Genomic DNA, 22361 nt, shown 5'->3' on the forward strand with positions numbered 1-22361 from the left:
ATACTTAAACTAAGGCGGCATATCAAAGATTTTTGGAAACATTCTTGCAATCGATCGCATTTTCGGAGAGAACAATCAGAATTATTTCTCCTGACTGTCCAATTCCAATAAAAATTTGAAACTGTTTCATGTTAAGATTACGAATTGATCACTCATTAATCTAACGAATGTCTAATAGATCCCTAACCAGCCGTGAAGACAGAGAAACGACGCATTTTTACACTTTACCTTAAGTTATAATTATCTTGTCTACTATAAGACCTGCAGTGTTTGAAGCAATTATTCTAGACTAGCTCTTTGAAATTGGGTCAGTGGTCCTGAAAAGGACCGTTTGGTATGGGTTGATGCAAAACTGATAAAACGGATTCGCTTAAGCACGTTCTCCACGAATACGACGAGCCAGTTGAATATCCTTTGGCATGATAGTGACACGCTTGGCATGGATGGCACACAGATTGGTGTCCTCGAACAGTCCAACCAGATAGGCCTCGCTAGCTTCCTGCAGAGCCATGACGGCCGAGCTCTGGAAACGCAGATCAGTCTTGAAATCCTGAGCGATTTCACGAACCAGACGCTGGAAGGGCAACTTGCGGATCAGCAGCTCGGTGGATTTCTGGTAACGACGGATCTCACGCAGAGCAACGGTTCCTGGCCGATAACGATGAGGCTTCTTGACTCCTCCGGTGGCTGGAGCACTCTTACGAGCAGCCTTAGTGGCCAGCTGTTTGCGAGGAGCTTTTCCTCCGGTGGACTTACGAGCGGTTTGCTTGGTACGAGCCATTGCTGTTCAGACGGTTGAATGAGAATAATTGAATGAAACAAACTGGCATCCCTTTTTATACTGGAAAACGAAAAACTTCTCCCTCCACTTTCTACCGACATTCAAAATGGCGTCTACTCTGGAAAAACGGTATATAAGGAGACCGTTAACGACAGGCAGGCATTAGTTTCGTTTCGATCGTTCGTTAACAACCTAACACAAATCTTCAACAATGACTGGCCGAGGAAAGGGAGGTAAAGGTCTAGGAAAGGGTGGCGCCAAGCGTCATCGCAAGGTTTTGCGTGATAACATCCAGGGAATCACCAAGCCCGCTATCCGTCGTCTGGCTCGTCGTGGAGGAGTCAAGCGTATCTCCGGTTTGATCTACGAGGAAACTCGTGGTGTGCTGAAGGTATTCCTGGAAAACGTGATCCGTGACGCTGTTACCTATACTGAACACGCCAAGCGGAAGACCGTCACTGCCATGGACGTCGTCTATGCCTTGAAACGCCAGGGACGCACTCTGTACGGATTCGGAGGTTAAATCAAAGAATCAATGCAAGCAAAAACGGCCCTTTTCAGGGCCACAAAAAGTATTTTGGAGGAAATTGACTTGAGTTTTTTTATTGTATCATGCACGGAAGGGAGAGTAACTAAGCGAATCTTCTCTGTATCGTTCCAATTTTAGTATATGTTCAATCAATATTAGTTTATTTCTACTTGTTGAAATTCACGATTAGGCAATCCGCGTATTGACGATCGATGGTGGAACTAGCAATCATTTGTGTAGTGTGTTGCTTTGTGAGGACCTTACACGATGCGAATCTTCTCATATATTCATTTTTTAATGCTTTAGCTTAGATCTGTCCACTTTCATATCAATGCTTTCAAATCTTTCTTTAATAGAATAATTTGCCGGAGTGGCATTATATCAAATTAAAATATATAGATATCGACCCAAAGTAAGATTAAGTTGAGACCTTAGATTCAAACATTATTTTTTCCTACCATTTCTGTCTAGGTTTACAAACTTCCTTTTCCTTATTCTAGCAAATAAAACTAACTATCAGTTCATTTTCATTTGAAATTGAGTAGATCATAATTTAAATTGAACTCATTGTTGACAGTTGTAAAGAAGCACATCTGTTAAGTTTACCTTCAATCTAAGCTCAATAGCTTTTTAAACTTCTTGGTTTGTATTATCGGTAGTGAGGATTTGGACGCAAAATGGCGGTTATGTCTGATGTATGCTTGCGTTTTTCTATATCATGTCATAAAGGCATTTAAATATACACTTTCCTCTGAAAACCATCTGGCCCATTTTTGAACCCAAAAGGCAATGTTCAAATTTACTATGCTATAATCATCATTCTCTGAAAACAATCGAGTCAAATACCCAAATCTATGAAGCAATTTATAAAGGATTGATCATCATCCTTTGAAAGTTATCAGGCAACACATAAACACCGAACGGTTTACGACGAATATTCCAATGCTTCTTAGGCACAACAAAGGAGGACAAAGTTCTGTGTTTTGTCCAATTTTCATTCTATTGAAAGCTTTAGCAGCCTTGTTTGGAAAATGATTTTAAAAAGGTCTGGAAGACACCATGAATACCAAGAATTCTCACTTTTTTTTAACCATTTTGAAAACTTTGATTTTATGACCCTATTATTCAGCTTTCAATGATACAAAATCTTGCTTGGAAGGCATGACAGCAAAATTTGATATAATCTTGCAATAAAAGTCTGCACGGAAGCGTACTTCAGGTAATGAAATATTTCATTGGAAAACTCTTTCATAATGTGGTTGGTAGTCCTGAAAAGGACTGATTGTATAAATAGTGTTGAAATTATCATACATTTACTTCTTGGCAGCAGCTTTCTTGGCCACAGTCTTCTTGGGGGTCTTTGGCTTCTTAGCGGCGGCCTTCGGCTTAGCAGCGGCTTTTGGCTTAGCAGCAGCCTTCTTAGGAGCAGCGGCCTTCTTGGGCGCAGCAGCCTTCTTCACGGTGCCGGCTTTCTTGGCGGTCTTAGCCGTGGCAGCCTTGGCCTTCTTCTCAGCGGCAGCCTTTGGCTTTTTAGCGGCAGCGGCTTTTGGCTTCTTGGCGCCAGCGGCCTTTGGCTTCTTGGCCACGGTCTTCTTCTCACCAGCGGCCTTCTTTGGCTTCTTGGCGGCGACCTTCTTCTTCTTCTCGCCAGCTGGCTTCTTATCCTCAGCCTTGATCTTGAAAGATCCGGAAGCTCCGGTGCCCTTGGGCTGGGCGAACTTGCCCTTCTCGACACCGCTCTTCAGGGCCTTCTTGATGAAAGGCGACAACTTGGCCACATCACACTTGTAGTTGGCAGCGATGTACTTTTTGATGGCCTGCAGCGACGATCCCTTGCGTTCCTTCAGGGCCTTGATGGCGGCAACAACCATGTCGTTGACTGGCGGGTGGGTGGATGGCTTCTTGGGCTTCTTTTCTCCCTTCGGGGCCTTTGGCTTCTTGGTTGCCTTGGCAGGAGAGGCAGCTGGAGCTGCGGCAGCAACTTCGGTTTCAGTCATTTTGATTTTGGTTTGGTAGAATGCTCAAAACTTCACGAGGAAAGGTTTTCGAATACCTCCAATGACTGCACCGAGCAGTCCGTTGCAGTTGATGTCCGTGCTAGAGACATGCGACAGGTATTGTTATTTCATTTGAAGGGAATAGTTTTTTTATTTAAAAATGGTCTCTTTTTAAAGTGTGTTTATTTAAAATTTTGACAATTTTTTCAGAATTTTGATACGCTTTGTCAAAGTGAACTCAATAGCCTATCTAAAAATCCATTAAAACGAACTGAATAATCATGAAGGTATGTGATATTTTGAAGTTTCATACCATCCCTTAGCAACAAAGATTAAAATTGTTTCGGGAAAAGTAAATTTTCACTATTGAAACAATTCAAATGTTTATGATATACTGTTCAAATGAAGGAGCGATCAGTTACCTAGATAGATCATTCAAACATTTCTATTATTTGTATGATTTATCCGTATTAAAAGGCGATTTTCCAAGACACTCTCTGGGAACTTCCTTTGAAATTTGATTGAGAGTTGGTTTCATAATTTAAGAACAAACGCTTATTAGAAAAGTACGATTATTCTAATGTATTACGAACAATGTATTGGTTTAAAAGATTTTTGAGGTATTTTAGATATTTTTTTGTCTTTTTCTTATAAAAAAAATCAAATAAAAACTCCACACAACCTGTCTCGAGTATTGCTTCATGCGAAGCTTGGTGCCAACTTATAGAACAACGATCACATTTTCTGATTTAAATTTTATTCGAAATTGATCATATCAAAGATATTAAAAATTGAAACTCCTTCTCATAAACCTATTTTAAGTATCTCAGAAACCGGTTCATATGAACTCATAGTAACCGGTACAAGTTGCTTTGATTTAATAAATGAAAAGCATAATGAAATCTGGAAGCTGGTTCTCAAATGTTTTATGCTTTATCAACAAATATCTGGAAAACAGCTTCGTTATCTTTCCGAGAAAAAAGAAATTTTGTACGGTTTGCATACAATGCAAGAAATTTCCAAAGGACGATGATTCGGGATTTAGTTGATGTATATTGCAAGATTCGAAACAATTCCAATTTCAATCAGCTGCGAACACTCTAGTTAACATTAAAATTGATTATTTACTTTGATTTTCCTCAAAAAGCAGAATTTGTGGCATAATGAATTTATTCGTTTACCTTTTGGCATTAAAAATGTACCTGATAGTTTTCAAAAGAACTTGAATATAAAAACATATAAAGGATGTTGAGTGCCGCAGTAGGCAAAGTTATAATATACATAGAATTCCCAAATAATTATCAGAAGGTGTATCATGTCAGTATAACTGAGAATGGATCTCTGTGTATTGAAATAGAAATTTTCGGTATAATGGAAATTCCACTTAAGAATAAGGACGATGGAATAATTTTTAGATATTCTGACAGTCACCATTGGTAACTCAATGAAACTTTTCTTTGGGAAGTTGGAAAATGGAGTTATTTTTTAGTTCAAACACAAGAAAAACAAGCTCTTCGCAATCTGGTACTTGGGTTGGGAAGTGCTGTTAAGTTGAACTACGTAATTATGTTAAAAAATAATTAACTGTACTCTAGTAAAAATTGGATTTGGTCTTGATTAAAATCGGGGACAGTGGTTTTTTGGGAGTTTTATCATTTTGTTTAAGTCTAGATGAAAATGATGAATATGCAACAGATTGATCTCAAAAGTGTAAATGCGACTCAACTTTCAACAAATATATGTTGTGGCACTGAAATGGGCCGATTGGGAATAATTGCGGTAAATCCTCAAAGGGCAGTAATTGACGCATTATAAATTTATACGTTTGCCTTTTGGCATTAAAAATGTACCTGATAGTTTCCAATAGACAATGGTTAATCAATCATATACAGGATGTAGAGTGCCGTAGTAGTCAATTATCCGTATAGTTTTCAAATCATAATTAGAACATGTAAACTGTATCATGTCAGCTTTACTGAGAGTGGATCTCTGTGAACTGAAATGGGAATTTTCAGTTAGATGGATTTATTTTTGATAAGCTGGAGATCTATAAGATCTTGTTAGGCGGTTGTTATATTGTCTTCGATTATTTTTACCTGTATTTTCGACCCTACAGTGGTACCGGAGAGTTTGCATTTAAAAAGCTTTTGGGTATTTTTAAGCATTGTACTACAGCAATCTAAGGCTTAGATTCTACAGTGCTCAGTTTGTGTGCTTACATAAACTTTCCTCATTTCACTAACACTCTTTTTTCTTCTCCTTTTTTAGCCTACCCCTGGTGATAATGTACGCATTTCAAGCGACTTCAGCATATCTACTTTTTGATTTGTTGGTACTTAAGTGTTGTTAAGTTGAACTACACAACTTACTAAACATGTCTACTTTCATTCAACACAAAGTGGGATTTTGGTTCTGATTAAAACTGATTATGGCATTTTTTCAGATTCGCACTCCGGAATTGTAAAGACTTCTGATAAATCTCAGTTTTAGAAGAAGAAAAGACATCGCTCTCAACATATACATGTTGTGGCCCTGAAAAGGGCCGTTTTAAAAACATAATTTTACACATCAGTGCAAATTTACTTGGAGCTAGTGTACTTGGTGACAGCCTTGGTTCCTTCAGAGACGGCGTGCTTGGCCAACTCTCCCGGAAGCAGCAGACGGACGGCAGTCTGGATTTCGCGGGATGTGATGGTCGAGCGCTTGTTGTAGTGAGCCAGCCGAGAGGATTCAGCAGCGATACGTTCGAAGATATCGTTGACGAAGCTGTTCATGATGCTCATGGCCTTGGACGAGATTCCGGTATCAGGGTGGACTTGCTTCAACACTTTGAAGATGTAGATAGCATAGGATTCCTTCCTGCGGACCTTCCTCTTCTTCTTGTCTCCCTTGGCGATGTTCTTCTGGGCCTTGCCGGACTTCTTGGCGGCCTTTCCGCTGGTTTTCGGTGCCATTGTCGAGTTGTTTGTGTAAGATTCGAAACGAAACTGATGAATTCGGCTTGTATTGCAGCTGCTTTTAAGCAGGCAAAACTCATGCGAAACGGTCCTTCCTATCATCGATTCTGCCTGTTTCCCCTACGTTTTTTTTTTCAACCATCTGCTTCATTTCACGTTGCTTCGAGGGTAGATTTTCCCTCGTTTGCTTTATGACTCATGCGTATACCTGCATACGCTCAGGGTTGGCAAGAATATATAAGCATCGACCCTCTTTCCGATTTCAACATTCTACATTCGTTGTTTCGTTTGTGTTAAGCTACTCTAAACCCATCTCATCAAAATGTCTGGCCGCGGCAAAGGAGGAAAAGTCAAGGGAAAGGCAAAGTCCCGATCATCTCGGGCCGGACTTCAGTTCCCAGTTGGTCGTATCCATCGTCTGCTCCGCAAGGGCAACTACGCAGAACGTGTCGGAGCTGGAGCTCCCGTCTATCTGGCCGCTGTCATGGAATATCTGGCAGCTGAAGTGCTGGAATTGGCAGGAAACGCCGCTCGTGACAACAAGAAGACCCGTATCATCCCGCGTCATCTTCAGCTGGCCATCCGCAATGACGAGGAGTTGAACAAACTGCTCTCGGGCGTCACCATCGCTCAGGGAGGTGTTTTGCCCAACATCCAAGCCGTTCTGCTGCCCAAGAAGACCGAAAAGAAGGCTTAAACTGTCATCTCTTTACTTACAACCAAACCGTCCTTTTCAGGACGACAAATGTTTTTTCTAAGAGTTAATTGATACTTTGTGATTCCTTCTTTGTAGGACCTAAGTTTTTCAAGAATTTATATACCACGGAATGGAAAATACCCAGGTGTCTATTGAAATGTTGAGCGTCATCAGCAGCTGTTTCTGTTTATCGAGTATTACAAAATAAGAGATTCGGAAGAAACTTTTTCTGTAATCGAGCAATATAGCTTATAATTACCTAGAAATTCAGTAATTTTGCTCATTGTTCTTTCGAACGGCTTATCAGCATTTGATTAGCCGGTTGCATTGTTATATCTATGATTGACAGGCATACACAGTGTGTAATAATATGATTAAAAATATAAAATTCAAAGAGTGCAAGTTAGATTTTTTATAACTTTGCCATAAAAGTTTGCTCAGTGATCAACTGCACCCAGGCTCCGCTCCTGGCTAAACCGTTCAACCGCTGTTTAAGCTTGCCAATCCTGGTTTCGGGTCCCGTGAGTCCTCCTCTCAGTCGTATTGAATAAACTCACTCTATTAATCGCAGCGTAGCTTATGACATGCGATAGCACTGAGCAGAAAGTAACCCTATCGGATTCTGCCTTCCTGGCTTTGATGTTCAGTACCACCTCTTCTCCGCGCTGACTGGCTCCTCTAGCTGGTAGCTGGCCTATTGCTAACCGCAAGTTCATCAAAGCAGAAAGTAACCCTATCGGATTCTGCCTTCCTGGCTTTGATGTTCAGTACCACCTCTTCTCCGCGCTGACTGGCTCCTCTAGCTGGTAGCTGGCCTATTGCTAAACGCAAGTTCTTGACAGACCCCTCTCAATCTAACTCTTTTTCCACTTCCAGACGTATCTGGCCCATAACCTGTCGAAATACAAGTTATCGAACGCAGAATGTGTTGGAATTGAGTAAATCTTTATTTGCTATCTCAGTAATGTCTTTACAAAGCCACGCCGAAATAACGATTGCTTGTTCCACCAAAGATCGTCAATACGCGGATTGCCTGATCCCGAGTTTCAACAAGTAGAAATAAACTTATATTGATTGAACATATACTAAAATTGCAACGATACAGAGAAGATTGGCTTAGCTACCCTTCCTTCAGTGCATTGTACAATAAAAAACTCAAGTCAATTTCCTCCAAAATACTTTTTGTGGCCCTGAAAAGGGCCGTTTTTGATAGTATGAATTCCATGATTTAACCTCCGAAACCGTACAGAGTGCGTCCCTGGCGTTTCAAGGCATAGACGACGTCCATGGCAGTGACGGTCTTCCGCTTGGCGTGTTCAGTATAGGTAACAGCGTCACGGATCACGTTTTCCAGGAACACCTTCAGAACACCACGAGTTTCCTCGTAGATCAAACCGGAGATACGCTTGACTCCTCCACGACGAGCCAGACGACGGATAGCAGGCTTGGTGATTCCCTGGATGTTATCACGCAAAACCTTGCGATGACGCTTGGCGCCACCCTTTCCTAGACCTTTTCCTCCCTTGCCTCGGCCAGTCATTGTTGAAGATTTGAGTTAGGTTTTTAACGAACGGTTGAAACGAAACTGATGCCTGCCTGTCGTTAACGGTCTCCTTATATACCGGTTTTCCTGGGTAGACGCCATTTTGAATGTCGGTAGAAAGTGGAGGGGGAAATCTTTCGTTTTCCTGTATAAAAAGGGATGCTAGTTTGTTTCATTCAATTATTCTCATTCAACCGTCTGAACAGCAATGGCTCGTACCAAGCAAACCGCTCGTAAGTCCACCGGAGGAAAAGCTCCTCGCAAACAGCTGGCCACTAAGGCTGCTCGTAAGAGTGCTCCAGCCACCGGAGGAGTCAAGAAGCCTCATCGTTATCGGCCAGGAACCGTTGCTCTGCGTGAGATCCGTCGTTACCAGAAATCGACTGAGCTGCTGATCCGCAAGTTGCCCTTCCAGCGTCTGGTTCGTGAAATCGCTCAGGATTTCAAGACCGATTTGCGTTTCCAGAGCTCGGCCGTCATGGCTCTGCAGGAAGCTAGCGAGGCCTATCTGGTTGGTCTGTTCGAGGACACCAATCTGTGTGCCATCCATGCCAAGCGTGTCACGATCATGCCAAAGGACATTCAACTGGCTCGTCGTATTCGTGGAGAACGTGCTTAAATTTTTTTTTGTTGGTTTAATCAAACGGCCCTTTTCAGGGCCACCAAATTCTCTTTTAAGAAAAAGTTATGAACTTTAATATTTCTTTTGGATTGATTTTTTGGTTGAGATATTTTAAATGAAATATCGATTGGTTAACCAATCGTCCGCATTAGACCATAGCGTGTATAATCAAAAGCTGGAGTGGAAATTGGGATTTTCTTCTGTCCAATATTTGCCTTCCATATAACTTGAAACTTTTCATCTCCATAGTAGTCCTTATTTTTATTTGAATTTATTATTATCGGAATGTGGTTTGTGCTTGGAGAGCTTTATAAAGGAATCGGTATATATAAGTTTTTGAAATTTTCAATGGAGCTTCAACGCGTGATAGTAAAATATAGGGACCTATTTCTCAAAACTAGTCGAGTAACTCGACTCTACCCCATTCACTGTCGAGTAAAATGACTCGTGACTCGTCTTATGTAATAGGGCCCATAGTAATGTTTTGCCAAAACGTCGGGATTTTGGATGTTGTTTTTTGTTGTTGATCATTTTCTAAGATTTTTCAGCCCTCATTTCGAAGGTAATATTTTTGATGTAGCAATTTTTAAATTAGCTCATTGTTTAAGAAATTTGCACGACCTTGTTGAATATCGTTGCCGATTACTCCAAAATTTCAAGAAACTTCAACAGTCAACGTCGAATTTTGATATGCTGTACAGGACACTATCAGGGGTTCGTGAGTCAATCGGACGTGTCTCCTACAGGTAATGACACATTGCTCATCTCAATTTGATAGGTCTTGCCATTTTTCAAGTTGTGTTTTGATCTTCCGCAGTTTGTTTTCAGTGTACAACAGGGTATGCAACGTAAAAAGTAACATAAAACTCTTAGAATACAGATTTGTCGTCCTGAAAAGGACGGTTTGTTTGTAAAAAGATACGATACTGGTTTAAGCCTTCTTTTCGGTCTTCTTGGGCAGCAGAACGGCTTGGATGTTGGGCAAAACACCTCCCTGAGCGATGGTGACGCCCGAGAGCAGTTTGTTCAACTCCTCGTCATTGCGGATGGCCAGCTGAAGATGACGCGGGATGATACGGGTCTTCTTGTTGTCACGAGCGGCGTTTCCTGCCAATTCCAGCACTTCAGCTGCCAGATATTCCATGACAGCGGCCAGATAGACGGGAGCTCCAGCTCCGACACGTTCTGCGTAGTTGCCCTTGCGGAGCAGACGATGGATACGACCAACTGGGAACTGAAGTCCGGCACGAGATGATCGGGACTTTGCCTTTCCCTTGACTTTTCCTCCTTTGCCGCGGCCAGACATTTTGTTAAGATGAATTTGAAGTAGCTTTACACAAACGAATCGACGAATGTAGAATGTTGAAATCGGATAGATGGTCGATGCTTATATACTCTTGGCAACCCTGAGCGCATGCAGGTTGCGCAAGAGTCACAAAGCAAACGAGGGAAAAGTCTACCCTCGAAGCAGCGTAGAATGAAGCAGATAAATGTGGGAAACATAGGGGAAACAGACAGAATCGACGGTTGGAAGGACCGTTTTGAATGAGTTTTACCTGCTTAAAAGCAGCCGCAGCCCCAGCCGAATTCATCAGTTTCGTTTCGAATCTAACCCAAACAACTCGACAATGGCACCGAAAACCAGCGGAAAGGCCGCCAAGAAGTCCGGCAAGGCCCAGAAAAACATCGCCAAGGGAGACAAGAAGAAGAGGAAGGTCCGCCGGAAGGAATCCTATGCTATCTACATCTTCAAAGTGTTGAAGCAAGTCCACCCTGATACCGGAATCTCGTCCAAGGCCATGAGCATCATGAACAGCTTCGTCAACGATATCTTCGAACGTATCGCTGCTGAATCCTCTCGGCTGGCTCACTACAACAAGCGCTCGACCATCACATCCCGCGAAATCCAGACTGCCGTCCGTCTGCTGCTTCCGGGAGAGTTGGCCAAGCACGCCGTCTCTGAAGGAACCAAGGCCGTCACCAAGTACACCAGCTCCAAGTAATTTGGCACTGCTATAAATGATCCACAATCGGCCCTTATCAGGGCCACAACATATTTTCTTAGAGTTATGCTTCTACGTCTTTTCAAATTTAAGTGGCAACAGATGCTCCCGAAGCTTATTGGCAATATCGTTAGTAATTTTGGTGAAATTCTTTGAAGATATTGATTTACTCAGTTTAAGCGACGCTTTTTGACCTAAAGATCAAGATGGCGTCCTTAATGCGCAATAGCTAACTAAGGGATGGTAGAAAAAATGATCAAACTACTTTCGCATCTTTTTCGCATTGTCTGGGCATTTAGCCTCAAGAAAAACCTCAGAAGGAGGGCGGTGGAAATTTTTTCCTAGAAGCTGGTACGACATGGGTCAGCTTTCTATACCTGGATTTTTAAATGAGACGGATGTTGAAAATGACTCGTAGCTAGAGACATAACGAAAGTAGAAAAATCGCCGTGGGTTAAATTGTCACCTTCGTGCCTTCGGAAGAGTATCGGAAGTTGACTGAAGTGAGGTGTTTTGGAAATTATCCCCGTGACCGACTAAACAGGCAATCCGACGGCCTATGTTTGTACACCTGGATGATATAATTGGCAATTCGTTGGTAAATCATTGTACTTTATCAATTCTTTTGAGATCTTTGGCATTGAAATGCGCGTGCATTGATGTTCAAAGGACCGATCCATATTCCCAACGAGATTGCCAATTTGCTCCTTTCCTTAGTAGAGCGTGAAAACAAATTTTCCTCCCTGGGTAAAAGTCCGGGCAACAATACTTTGCTGCTAGCACATCTGTTTTTGCAGATGGCGTAAAAGTGGTGGAAGTAAAATTCGCGACTATCAACACATTAAGGACCGCAAAGAATGCTAATCCCGATAACATCAAAATTTTACATTCCTTCTAAGAAACAACTGTACAAAATTATACACATTTGAAGTCTTCAAGTTATCGACAGTGGTGATTAAAATTTTGTAGAATAAAGTTTCTATATTAAATATCATATTTGAGTAATGCGTCTCAGTTAAGCGCAATGATTGTCATGAGTTCGAACGTATACATTTTGAGCATTATTTTAGAGCCAGTAATTCAGAAAAGTAATGTTATGTACAATATGAATCTTATCGTTTGCCTTTTGGCTTGAATACATCGCCTGATAGTATTCAAAGATTGATGATTTTAGAACATGCTGGTTTCTCTCTGCATGATTGCCTTACAAGGAACGCCAAAATTTCGATTAAAGCCATACCTCCCCATGATAATTCATGACTGCCTCTTTGAAATAGTCTTAGTGGTCCTGAAAAGGACCGTTTGGTATAGATAAATGCAAAACAGGTACAACGAATTCGTTTAAGCACGTTCTCCTCGTATACGACGAGCCAGTTGAATATCCTTTGGCATGATAGTGACACGCTTGGCATGGATGGCACACAGATTGGTGTCCTCAAAGAGACCAACCAGATAGGCCTCGCTAGCTTCCTGCAGAGCCATGACGGCCGAGCTCTGGAAACGCAGATCGGTCTTGAAATCCTGAGCGATTTCACGAACCAGACGCTGGAAGGGCAACTTGCGGATCAGCAGCTCGGTGGATTTCTGGTAACGACGGATCTCACGCAGAGCAACGGTTCCTGGCCGATAACGATGAGGCTTCTTGACTCCTCCGGTGGCTGGAGCACTCTTACGAGCAGCCTTAGTGGCCAGCTGTTTGCGAGGAGCTTTTCCTCCGGTGGACTTACGAGCGGTTTGCTTGGTACGAGCCATTGCTGTTCAGACGGTTGAATGAAAATGATTGAATGAAACAAACTGGCATCCCTTTTTATACTGCAAATCGAAAAACTTCCCCCTCCACTTTCTACCGACATTCAAAATGGCGTCTACCCTGGAAAAACGGTATATAAAGAGACCGTTAACGACAGGCAGGCATCAGTTTCGTTTCAACCGTTCGTTAACAACCTAACTCAAATCTTCAACAATGACTGGCCGAGGCAAGGGAGGAAAAGGTCTAGGAAAGGGTGGCGCCAAGCGTCATCGCAAGGTTTTGCGTGATAACATCCAGGGAATCACCAAGCCCGCTATCCGTCGTCTGGCTCGTCGTGGAGGAGTCAAGCGTATCTCCGGTTTGATCTACGAGGAAACTCGTGGTGTTCTGAAGGTGTTCCTGGAAAACGTGATCCGTGACGCTGTTACCTATACTGAACACGCCAAGCGGAAGACCGTCACTGCCATGGACGTTGTCTATGCCTTGAAACGCCAGGGACGCACTCTGTACGGTTTCGGAGGTTAAATCATGGAATCAATGCAAGCAAAAACGGCCCTTTTTAGGGCCACAAATAGTATTTTGGAGGAAATTGACTTGAGTTTTTTTTATTGTATAATGCACGGAAGGAAGGGTAGCTAAGCCAATCTTCTCTGTATCGTTCCAATTTTAGTATATGTTCAATCAATACAAGTTTATTTCTACTTGTTGAAACTCGGGATCAGGCAATCCGCGTATTGACAGTCGATGGGGAAACTAGCAATCGTTAGTGTAGTGTGTTGCTTTGTAAGGACCTTACACGATGCGAATCTTCTCATATATTCAAGTTTTTTAAACCTGTAGCTTTGATCTTTCCACCTTCATATCAATGCTTTCAATTCTTTCTTGAATAAAATAATTTGATGACGTGGCTTAATATCAAATTAAAATATATATCGACCCAAAGTAAGATTAAGTTGAGACCTTAGATTCAAACATTATTTTTTCCTACCATTTCTGTCTAGGTTTACAAACTTCCTTTTTCTAATTTGAGCAAATAAAACTACTTATCAGTTCATTTTCATTTAAAATTGAATAGATCATAATTTAAATTGAACTCATTGTTGACCGTTGTAAAGAAGCACATCTGTTAAGTTTACCTTTAATATATGCTCAATAGCTTTTTACACTTCTTGGTTTGTATTATCGGAAGCGAGGATTCGGACGCAAAATGGCAGTTATGTCTGGTGTATGCTTGCGTTTTTCTATATCATGTCATAAAGGCAATAGATAAGGCGTTTTTCTATATCATGTTATAAAATAAACACTTTCCTCTGAAAACCATCTGGCCTATTTTTGAACCCAAAAGGCAATGTTTAAATTTATAATGCTATCATCTTTCTCTGAAAACAATCAAGTCAAATACCCAAACCTATGAAGCAATTTATAAAGGATTTATCACCATCCTTTGAAAGTTATCAGGCAACATATAGAAACCGAACGGTTTACGACGAATATTCCAATGCTTCTAAGGCAGGAGAACGAAGTTTGAGTTTTGTCCAATTTTCATTTTATTGAAAGCTTTAGTAGCCTTGTTTGGAAAACGTTTTCAAAAAGGTTTGGAAGCCACCATGATTACCAAGATTTGGCACGTTTTTTAACCATTTTGAAAATTAATAGTGAAATTTTATATAATCTTGCATTAAAAATCTGCTCGGAAGCGCACTTTAGGTAATGAAATATTTCATTGGAAAACTCTTGCACAATGTGGTTGGTAGTCCTGAAAAGGACTGATTGTATTACTAGTGTTGAAATGATCAAACATTTACTTCTTGGCGGCAGCTTTCTTGGCCACAGTCTTCTTGGGGGTCTTTGGCTTCTTAGCGGCGGCCTTCGGCTTAGCAGCGGCTTTTGGCTTAGCAGCAGCCTTCTTAGGGGCAGCGGCCTTCTTGGGCGCAGCAGCCTTCTTCACGGTGCCGGCTTTCTTGGCGGTCTTAGCCGTGGCAGCCTTGGCCTTCTTCTCAGCGGCAGCCTTTGGCTTTTTAGCGGCAGCGGATTTCGGCTTCTTGGCGCCAGCGGCCTTTGGCTTCTTGGCCACGGTCTTCTTCTCACCAGCGGCCTTTTTTGGCTTCTTGGCGGCGACCTTCTTCTTCTTCTCGCCAGCTGGCTTCTTCTCTTCAGCCTTGATCTTGAACGATCCGGAAGCTCCGGTGCCCTTGGTTTGGGCGAACTTTCCCTTCTCGACACCGCTCTTCAGGGCCTTCTTGATGAAGGGCGACAACTTGGCCACATCACACTTGTAGTTGGCAGCGATGTACTTTTTGATGGCCTGCAGCGAAGATCCCTTGCGTTCCTTCAGGGCCTTGATGGCGGCAACAACCATGTCATTGACTGGCGGGTGGGTGGATGGCTTCTTGGGCTTCTTTTCTCCCTTCGGGGCCTTTGGCTTCTTGGTTGCCTTGGCAGGAGAGGCAGCTGGAGCTGCGGCAGCAACTTCGGTTTCAGTCATTTTGGTTTTGGTTTGGTTGAATGCTCACACTTCACGAGGAAAGGTTTTCGAATAACAACAATGACTGCATCGAGTAGTCCGTTGCCGTTGATGTCCGTGCTAGAGACATTCGGCAGGTATGGTTATTTCATTTGAAGAGAATAGTTTTGTGATTTAGAAATGATCTTTTTTAAAGTTCTGTTTATTCAACATTTTTTCAATTTTATGGGATTTTTGATATGTTTTGTCAAAGTTAACTCAATAGCCTATCTAAAAATCCATTAAAACAGACTGAATAATCACGAAGATATGGGATATTTTGAAGTTTCATACCATCCCTTAGCAGTAAAGATAAAAATTGTTTTTCTAAAAGTAAATTTTCACTATTGACTCAATTTAAATACTTATGATTTACTATTTAATTGAAAGACCGATCAGTTACCTTGTTAGATCATTCAAACATTTCTTATATTTGTATGATATATCCGTATTAATAGTTGATCTTCCAAGACACTCTCTGGGAACCACCTTTTAAATTTATTTGAAGGTTGGTTTCATTACTTAAGAACAACCAATTATTTGTAAAGTATGATTATTCTTATGACTTATAAACAATGTATTGGCTCTTAAGATATTTGAGGTATTTTAGATATATTTTTGTCTTTTTCTTATAAAAATCAAAGAAAAAGTTCGCACAACCTGTCTTGAATATTGCAGATTGCTTCATGCAACATATAGAACATCGATCACCTTTTCTGATTTAATTTTTATACGATATTGATCATATGAAACATGTTCGAAATTGAAAACACCTTCTCATAAGCCTATATTAAGTATCATAAAAGCCCGTTCAAATTTTCTCATAGTAAACGGTACAATTTGCTTTGATTTTATAAATGAAATGTAGCATTTTCAAATCCTTTGCAAAAAACAAAAATTTTATAGAAAAATTTCATAAAAGGTATTCTGGTTAAAAAAAATGTTTAACAAAAAAGAGGTTTCGCAATTGATCATAATGTCAACCATAAAATATTTCTCGGTGATTAATCGAACAAATATGATTGATTGCTTGCAATGAATGATGATATTGACAAATATGTATCAAACATGCAGCGTAGAGAAATGGTTCAAATCAAAAGCGAAATAATAAAATTCGATATTTCTTTAAAAAAACAAACTACAACTAATGATTATGTATGCTTTTGAAACCTACAAGCTTATGTGCTGATTCTCAAATGTTTTAAACATTATCAACAAAACAACTTTGTTGTCTTTCCGAAATTTTCTTTGGTTTGCATACAATTCAAACAATTTCTAAAGGATGATGACTCGGAACCAGTTGCGAACACTCGAGTTAACATGAAAATTGATTTTTTTTACTTGATTTTCCTCAAAATGCATTATTTGTCGCGTTATGAGTTTATACGTTTACCTTTTGGCTTCAATAATATACCTGATAGCTTCCAAAAGACAATGAATATTACAAAAATAATAAGGGATGCTGAGGGCCTTAGTAGGCAAAGTGATAAGATCCATAGAATTCCCAAATCATAATCAGAACGTGTATAATGTCACCTTACTAAGAATGGATCTTTGTGTATTGAAATGGAAATTTTCGGTAAAATGAAAATTTCTCTTAAGGATAGGACTACGGAACAATTTTTCGTTGACAGTCACCATGAGTTACCGATAAAACTCTTCTATGGGTAGTTGGAAAATGGGGTTATTTCAAAGTTGAAACACAAGAAAAACAAGCTCTTCGCAATCTGGTACTTGGGTTGGGAAGTGCTGTTAAGTTGAACTACGCAATTATGCCAATAGAAAATTCACTGTACTCTAGAAAAAATGGATTTTGTCTTGATTAAAATCGGGGCTGTGGGTTTTTGAGTGTTAAATCACCTTGTTTAAGTCTAAATGAAAATGATGAATATTAAACAGATTGATCTCAAGAAAAGAATTGCGGCTCAACACTCAACATAAATATCTTGTGTCCCTGAAAAGGGCCGATTAGGAAAAATTGCGGTAAATACCCAAAGGGCAGTGATTGTCGCATTATGACGCATTATGATTTAAACGTTTACCTTTTGGCACTAAAAATTGACCTGATAGTTTTCAGTAGACAATGGGTATATCAATCATGTAAAGGATGTAGAGGGCCGTAGTAGGCAATTATCCGTATAGTTTTCAAATCATAATCAGAAAATGAACACTGTATCATGTCAGCTTTACTGAGAGTGGATCTCTGTTAACTTAAATGGGAATTTTCATAACTGTCTTCCTCTATTTCTACCAGTTTAATCGACCCTAGTGGTACCGGTAAGTTTGCATTTAATCCACTTTTAGGTTTTTAAGCATTTTTCTATAGGAATCTAAGGTTATTTCAACGGTGCTCCTACACACACTTTCCTCATTTCTCTATCACCCTGGGTGATCTCTTTTTGAAGCTCATACCTGGGAAGAATGTCCGCGTTTTAAGCGACTTCAGCGTATCTACTTTTTTAAGAATTGTATTGCTAGACACACTCAATAAAAATCTTTTTGCTTGATATGAAAACAATTAATGAAAGATTTCTGAATAATCCCAGTTTGAGAAGAAGAAAAGACAGCACTCTAAACATATCCACGTTGTGGCCCTGAAAAGGGCCGTTTAGGAATCATTCACGGTCAATCCAATTTACTTGGAGCTGGTGTACTTGGTGACAGCCTTGGTTCCTTCAGAGACGGCGTGCTTGGCCAACTCTCCCGGAAGCAGCAGACGGACGGCAGTCTGGATTTCGCGGGATGTGATGGTCGAGCGTTTGTTGTAGTGAGCCAGCCGAGAGGATTCAGCAGCGATACGTTCGAAGATATCGTTGACGAAGCTGTTCATGATGCTCATGGCCTTGGACGAGATTCCGGTATCAGGGTGGACTTGCTTCAACACTTTGAAGATGTAGATAGCATAGGATTCCTTCCTGCGGACCTTCCTCTTCTTCTTGTCTCCCTTGGCGATGTTCTTCTGGGCCTTGCCGGACTTCTTGGCGGCCTTTCCGCTGGTTTTCGGTGCCATGTTCGAGTTGTTTGGGTTAGATTCGAAACGAAACTGATGAATTCGGCTTGCGTTACAGCTGCTTTTAAGCAGGCAAAACTTATGCGAAACGGTCCTTCCAATCGTCGAGTCTGCCTGTTTTCCCTACGTTTTCCACATTTATCTGTTTCATTTCACGCTGCTTCGAGGGTAGACTTTTTCCTCGTTTGCTTTGTGACTCATGCGTATACCTGTATGCGTTCAGGGTTGCAAAGAGTATATAAGCACCGACCCTCTTACCGTTTTCAACATTCTACATTCATCGTTTCGTTTGTGTAAAGCTACTCTAAACTCAACTCATCAAAATGTCTGGCCGCGGCAAAGGAGGAAAAGTCAAGGGAAAGGCAAAGTCCCGATCATCTCGTGCCGGACTTCAGTTCCCAGTTGGTCGTATCCATCGTCTGCTCCGCAAGGGCAACTACGCAGAACGTGTCGGAGCTGGAGCTCCCGTCTATCTGGCCGCTGTCATGGAATATCTGGCAGCTGAAGTGCTGGAATTGGCAGGAAACGCCGCTCGTGACAACAAGAAGACCCGTATCATCCCGCGTCATCTTCAGCTGGCCATCCGCAATGACGAGGAGTTGAACAAACTGCTCTCGGGCGTCACCATCGCTCAGGGAGGTGTTTTGCCCAACATCCAAGCCGTTCTTCTGCCCAAGAAGACCGAAAAGAAGGCTTAAACTGTCATCTCTTTACTTACAACTAAACCGTCCTTTTCAGGACGACAAATGTTTTTTCTAAGAGTTATGTGATACTTTGTGATTCCTTCTTTATAGGACTCATTTTTATCAAGAATTTATATACCTTGGAATGTGATTTTTATTCATCGACGTTTTTCGGCAGATTTTAGAATCAAAAAACATGTTTTACCAGTTGTTCAGACGTTTCAAGCTACTGTGGCTTTCGCTCTTCTTCAGTGGACACTGAAATTATATTTTGAACAATTAATTATTTATCTAATTTACAAAATTTAAAATCTTACAAACTACTGGCCTTTGTCTATATTAATAAGATTCTGGACATTTTGTTTAGAAATTCGTTTACATGTTACATATGTTAGTGTTTGTGACAATTTTTTAATTACAGAGTTGTAATTTGTCTTAAAATTACAGGAGTCTATCTGCCTATTAACTACATTGTTGTCACCTCTAATCTCAATGTTAAAAGTTTCAGCTGTGATTCTTGCATTATAGCCTGTAACTTTTTCTAAAATCTTTGTATCGTCGAAGTCAACAAGGTGACCAGTTTCCAAACTATGTTGTGCTAGTCCAGTGCTTATTTGTTCTGGAGATACATTTGTTTTATGTTGTTTAATCTTTTTTTTCCAAAAACTGGCCAGTTTCACCTATGTATGATTTGTTACATTGACCACATTTAATTTCATACACGACATTAGTATTTTTGTTTTTGGGGATTTTGTCCTTAGTTTTTGTGAGGATCAGATCTCAAATCGGTACTACTGTCAAATTGCCATAAGTACCTTGAAAGCTTTTTCCCCTATCCTGAACAAAAAGGGATTGTAACAAATTTGCTTGAATTTCTATTCGTTATACTCAAAGTGTTGTGAATTTTATGTGTTCGTTTTTTAACAATACTCGTTACAAAATAATGTGGATAGTTGTTTAGGTTCAGAATGTTTCTTACTGTATTAAGTGTTTTCCCTATATTTTGCGTGTGATAACCTTATTGCCCTGTCTACTAAAGCTATGACAGTATTCTTTTGGGAACTTTTGGGGTCTTTTGGGAACCATTTCGTTGTGATGCCATTTAATTCCCGCCGCAATATTGTATCGAGAATCTTAATTTCTCCATTCAATTCGATGGTGAACTGCAACCGTTGATGAAACCTATTGAACGTGTCGACAGTTTCAGTCTGATGGTCACTTCTTGAAGCTACCAAGCAGTCATCAACGTATTGCATTATACAATAAAAAACTCAAGTCGATTTCCTCCAAAATTATTTTTGTGGCCCTAAAAAGGGCCGTTTTTGATAGTATTGATTCAATGATTTAACCTCCGAAACCGTACAGAGTGCGTCCCTGGCGTTTCAAGGCATAGACGACGTCCATGGCAGTGACGGTCTTCCGCTTGGCGTGTTCAGTATAGGTAACAGCGTCACGAATCACGTTTTCCAGGAACACCTTCAGAACACCACGAGTTTCCTCGTAGATCAAACCGGAGATACGCTTGACTCCTCCACGACGAGCCAGACGACGGATAGCGGGCTTGGTGATTCCCTGGATGTTATCACGCAAAACCTTGCGATGACGCTTGGCGCCACCCTTTCCTAGACCTTTTCCTCCCTTGCCTCGGCCAGTCATTGTTGAAGATTTGAGTTAGGTTGTTAACGAACGGTTCAAACGAAACTGATGCGTGCCTGTCGTTAAAGGTCTCCTTTTATACCGTTGTTCCAGGGTAGACGCCATTTGAATGTCGGTAGAAAGTGGAGGGGAAGTTTTTCGTTTTCCAGTATAAAAAGGGATGCCAATTTGTTTCATTCAAATATTATCATTCAACCGTCTGAACAGCAATGGCTCGTACCAAGCAAACCGCTCGTAAGTCCACCGGAGGAAAAGCTCCTCGCAAACAGCTGGCCACTAAGGCTGCTCGTAAGAGTGCTCCAGCCACCGGAGGAGTCAAGAAGCCTCATCGTTATCGGCCAGGAACCGTTGCTCTGCGTGAGATCCGTCGTTACCAGAAATCCACCGAGCTTCTGATCCGCAAGTTGCCCTTCCAGCGTCTGGTTCGTGAAATCGCTCAGGATTTCAAGACCGATCTGCGTTTCCAGAGCTCGGCCGTCATGGCTTTGCAGGAAGCTAGCGAGGCCTATCTGGTTGGACTGTTCGAGGACACCAATCTGTGCGCCATCCATGCCAAGCGTGTCACTATCATGCCAAAAGATATTCAACTGGCTCGTCGTATTCGTGGAGAACGTGCTTAAATTTTTTTTCTGTTGGTTCAAACAAACGGCCCTTTTCAGGGCCACCAAATTCTCTTTTTAAGAAATAGTTTTATTTTTCTCCAGGGTTGATTATGTGGTTGGGATATTTTAAATGCCATATCAATCAGTTTTCCAATTGTTGCTCGCATTAGACCATAGCGTGTATAATCAAAAACTGGAGTGGAAATTGAGATTGTCTTGTGTCCAATATTTGGATTTTTTTTTCATCCATATTTGCATTGCATATAACATATATGATCATCAAAATCGATGTTCGTTCAATATTATTCCTGTTTTTGATGTGGTATGTGTTTGGAGAGCTTTATAAAACAATTTGTGTCACTTCGTCAAATATGAGTTTTAAACATTGTTTAATGAAGCCTCAACGCGAGACATCATTAGCTGTCAAGTTTTAAACAAAGACGCCATTTATGGAACCATTTTGTTTTTCAAATACCGACACTTCTGATCGAGGAACTTATCGACTATTTTGAAATGATGGTTTCGTTTGCCTTTTTCTGTACTATGTCAAACAGGCATTGCAATATGCATCGTCTTGTGAAACTATCTGGAACCTTTTTCAACCCAAAAGGTAATTGTTAAAATTCATTATGCTATGATAATCATTCTTTGAAAGAAATCAAGTCAAATATACTACCCACAGGCTAAAGGAAGGAATTGATAAACTTGTGTGTTTTGTTCTATTTTGAATATAAAAGAGGACTTGTTTAGTCATCGTTTTCAAAATGGTTTTGACAGCACAAGCATTCCAAATTTTAAATGTTAATAGCACTAAAAATTGGTACTATTGTCTTCAAGACTATTCTGAACACTTTACCTTGAAAAAGCTTTTCATTGAACTTCCAATCACACACAATATTGCTTGTTAGCCACAATTATGTTATTTGGTATAAATTTGCCATAAAAGTTTGCTCGGAAGCGCAATTTAAGTAATGAAATATTTCATTGGAAAACTCTTACATAATGTGGTTGATAGTCCTGAAAAGGAC

General features: G+C 40.7%; 10 protein-coding genes across 10 annotated transcripts in view; 4 read left to right on the forward strand and 6 right to left on the reverse strand.

The window, feature by feature from the left end:
• The window catches only part of LOC129754158 (diacylglycerol kinase eta-like), a 418758-nt gene that overhangs the window by 108060 nt on the left and 288337 nt on the right, over positions 1-22361 (forward strand). The window lies entirely within an intron of this gene.
• On the forward strand, positions 993-14096 carry LOC129754160 (uncharacterized). The gene is made up of 5 exons (XM_055750053.1): positions 993-1278; positions 6860-6904; positions 7280-7282; positions 8711-9055; positions 13091-14096. The coding sequence occupies exons 1-5, from the start codon at positions 993-995 to the stop codon at positions 13402-13404; spliced, it is 993 nt and encodes a 330-aa protein (XP_055606028.1). The 3' UTR covers positions 13405-14096.
• LOC129754164 (histone H1B-like) lies at positions 2585-3312 on the reverse strand. The gene has a single exon (XM_055750057.1). It carries the CDS (start codon positions 3305-3307, stop codon positions 2624-2626), a length of 684 nt encoding a protein of 227 aa, XP_055606032.1. The 5' UTR covers positions 3308-3312; the 3' UTR covers positions 2585-2623.
• Positions 5887-6261, reverse strand: LOC129754184 (histone H2B). The gene has a single exon (XM_055750077.1). The coding sequence runs from the start codon at positions 6259-6261 to the stop codon at positions 5887-5889; it is 375 nt and encodes a 124-aa protein (XP_055606052.1).
• Positions 8170-20731, reverse strand: LOC129754159 (uncharacterized). The gene is made up of 4 exons (XM_055750051.1): positions 20434-20731; positions 18668-18694; positions 12539-12883; positions 8170-8503 (listed from the first exon to the last, which is right to left on the reverse strand). The coding sequence occupies exons 1-4, from the start codon at positions 20729-20731 to the stop codon at positions 8190-8192; spliced, it is 984 nt and encodes a 327-aa protein (XP_055606026.1). The 3' UTR covers positions 8170-8189.
• Positions 9937-10435, reverse strand: LOC129754192 (histone H2A). Its single transcript, XM_055750086.1, has one exon. It carries the CDS (start codon positions 10430-10432, stop codon positions 10058-10060), a length of 375 nt encoding a protein of 124 aa, XP_055606061.1. The 5' UTR covers positions 10433-10435; the 3' UTR covers positions 9937-10057.
• Positions 10755-11129, forward strand: LOC129754185 (histone H2B). Its single transcript, XM_055750078.1, has one exon. The coding sequence runs from the start codon at positions 10755-10757 to the stop codon at positions 11127-11129; it is 375 nt and encodes a 124-aa protein (XP_055606053.1).
• LOC129754165 (histone H1B-like) lies at positions 14558-15364 on the reverse strand. The gene has a single exon (XM_055750058.1). It carries the CDS (start codon positions 15362-15364, stop codon positions 14681-14683), a length of 684 nt encoding a protein of 227 aa, XP_055606033.1. The 3' UTR covers positions 14558-14680.
• On the reverse strand, positions 18018-18392 carry LOC129754186 (histone H2B). The gene has a single exon (XM_055750079.1). The coding sequence runs from the start codon at positions 18390-18392 to the stop codon at positions 18018-18020; it is 375 nt and encodes a 124-aa protein (XP_055606054.1).
• On the forward strand, positions 18716-19090 carry LOC129754178 (histone H2A). Its single transcript, XM_055750070.1, has one exon. It carries the CDS (start codon positions 18716-18718, stop codon positions 19088-19090), a length of 375 nt encoding a protein of 124 aa, XP_055606045.1.

This window comes from Uranotaenia lowii, chromosome 3 (genome assembly GCF_029784155.1).
Source record: "Uranotaenia lowii strain MFRU-FL chromosome 3, ASM2978415v1, whole genome shotgun sequence".
NCBI classification, from domain to species: domain Eukaryota; kingdom Metazoa; phylum Arthropoda; class Insecta; order Diptera; family Culicidae; genus Uranotaenia; species Uranotaenia lowii.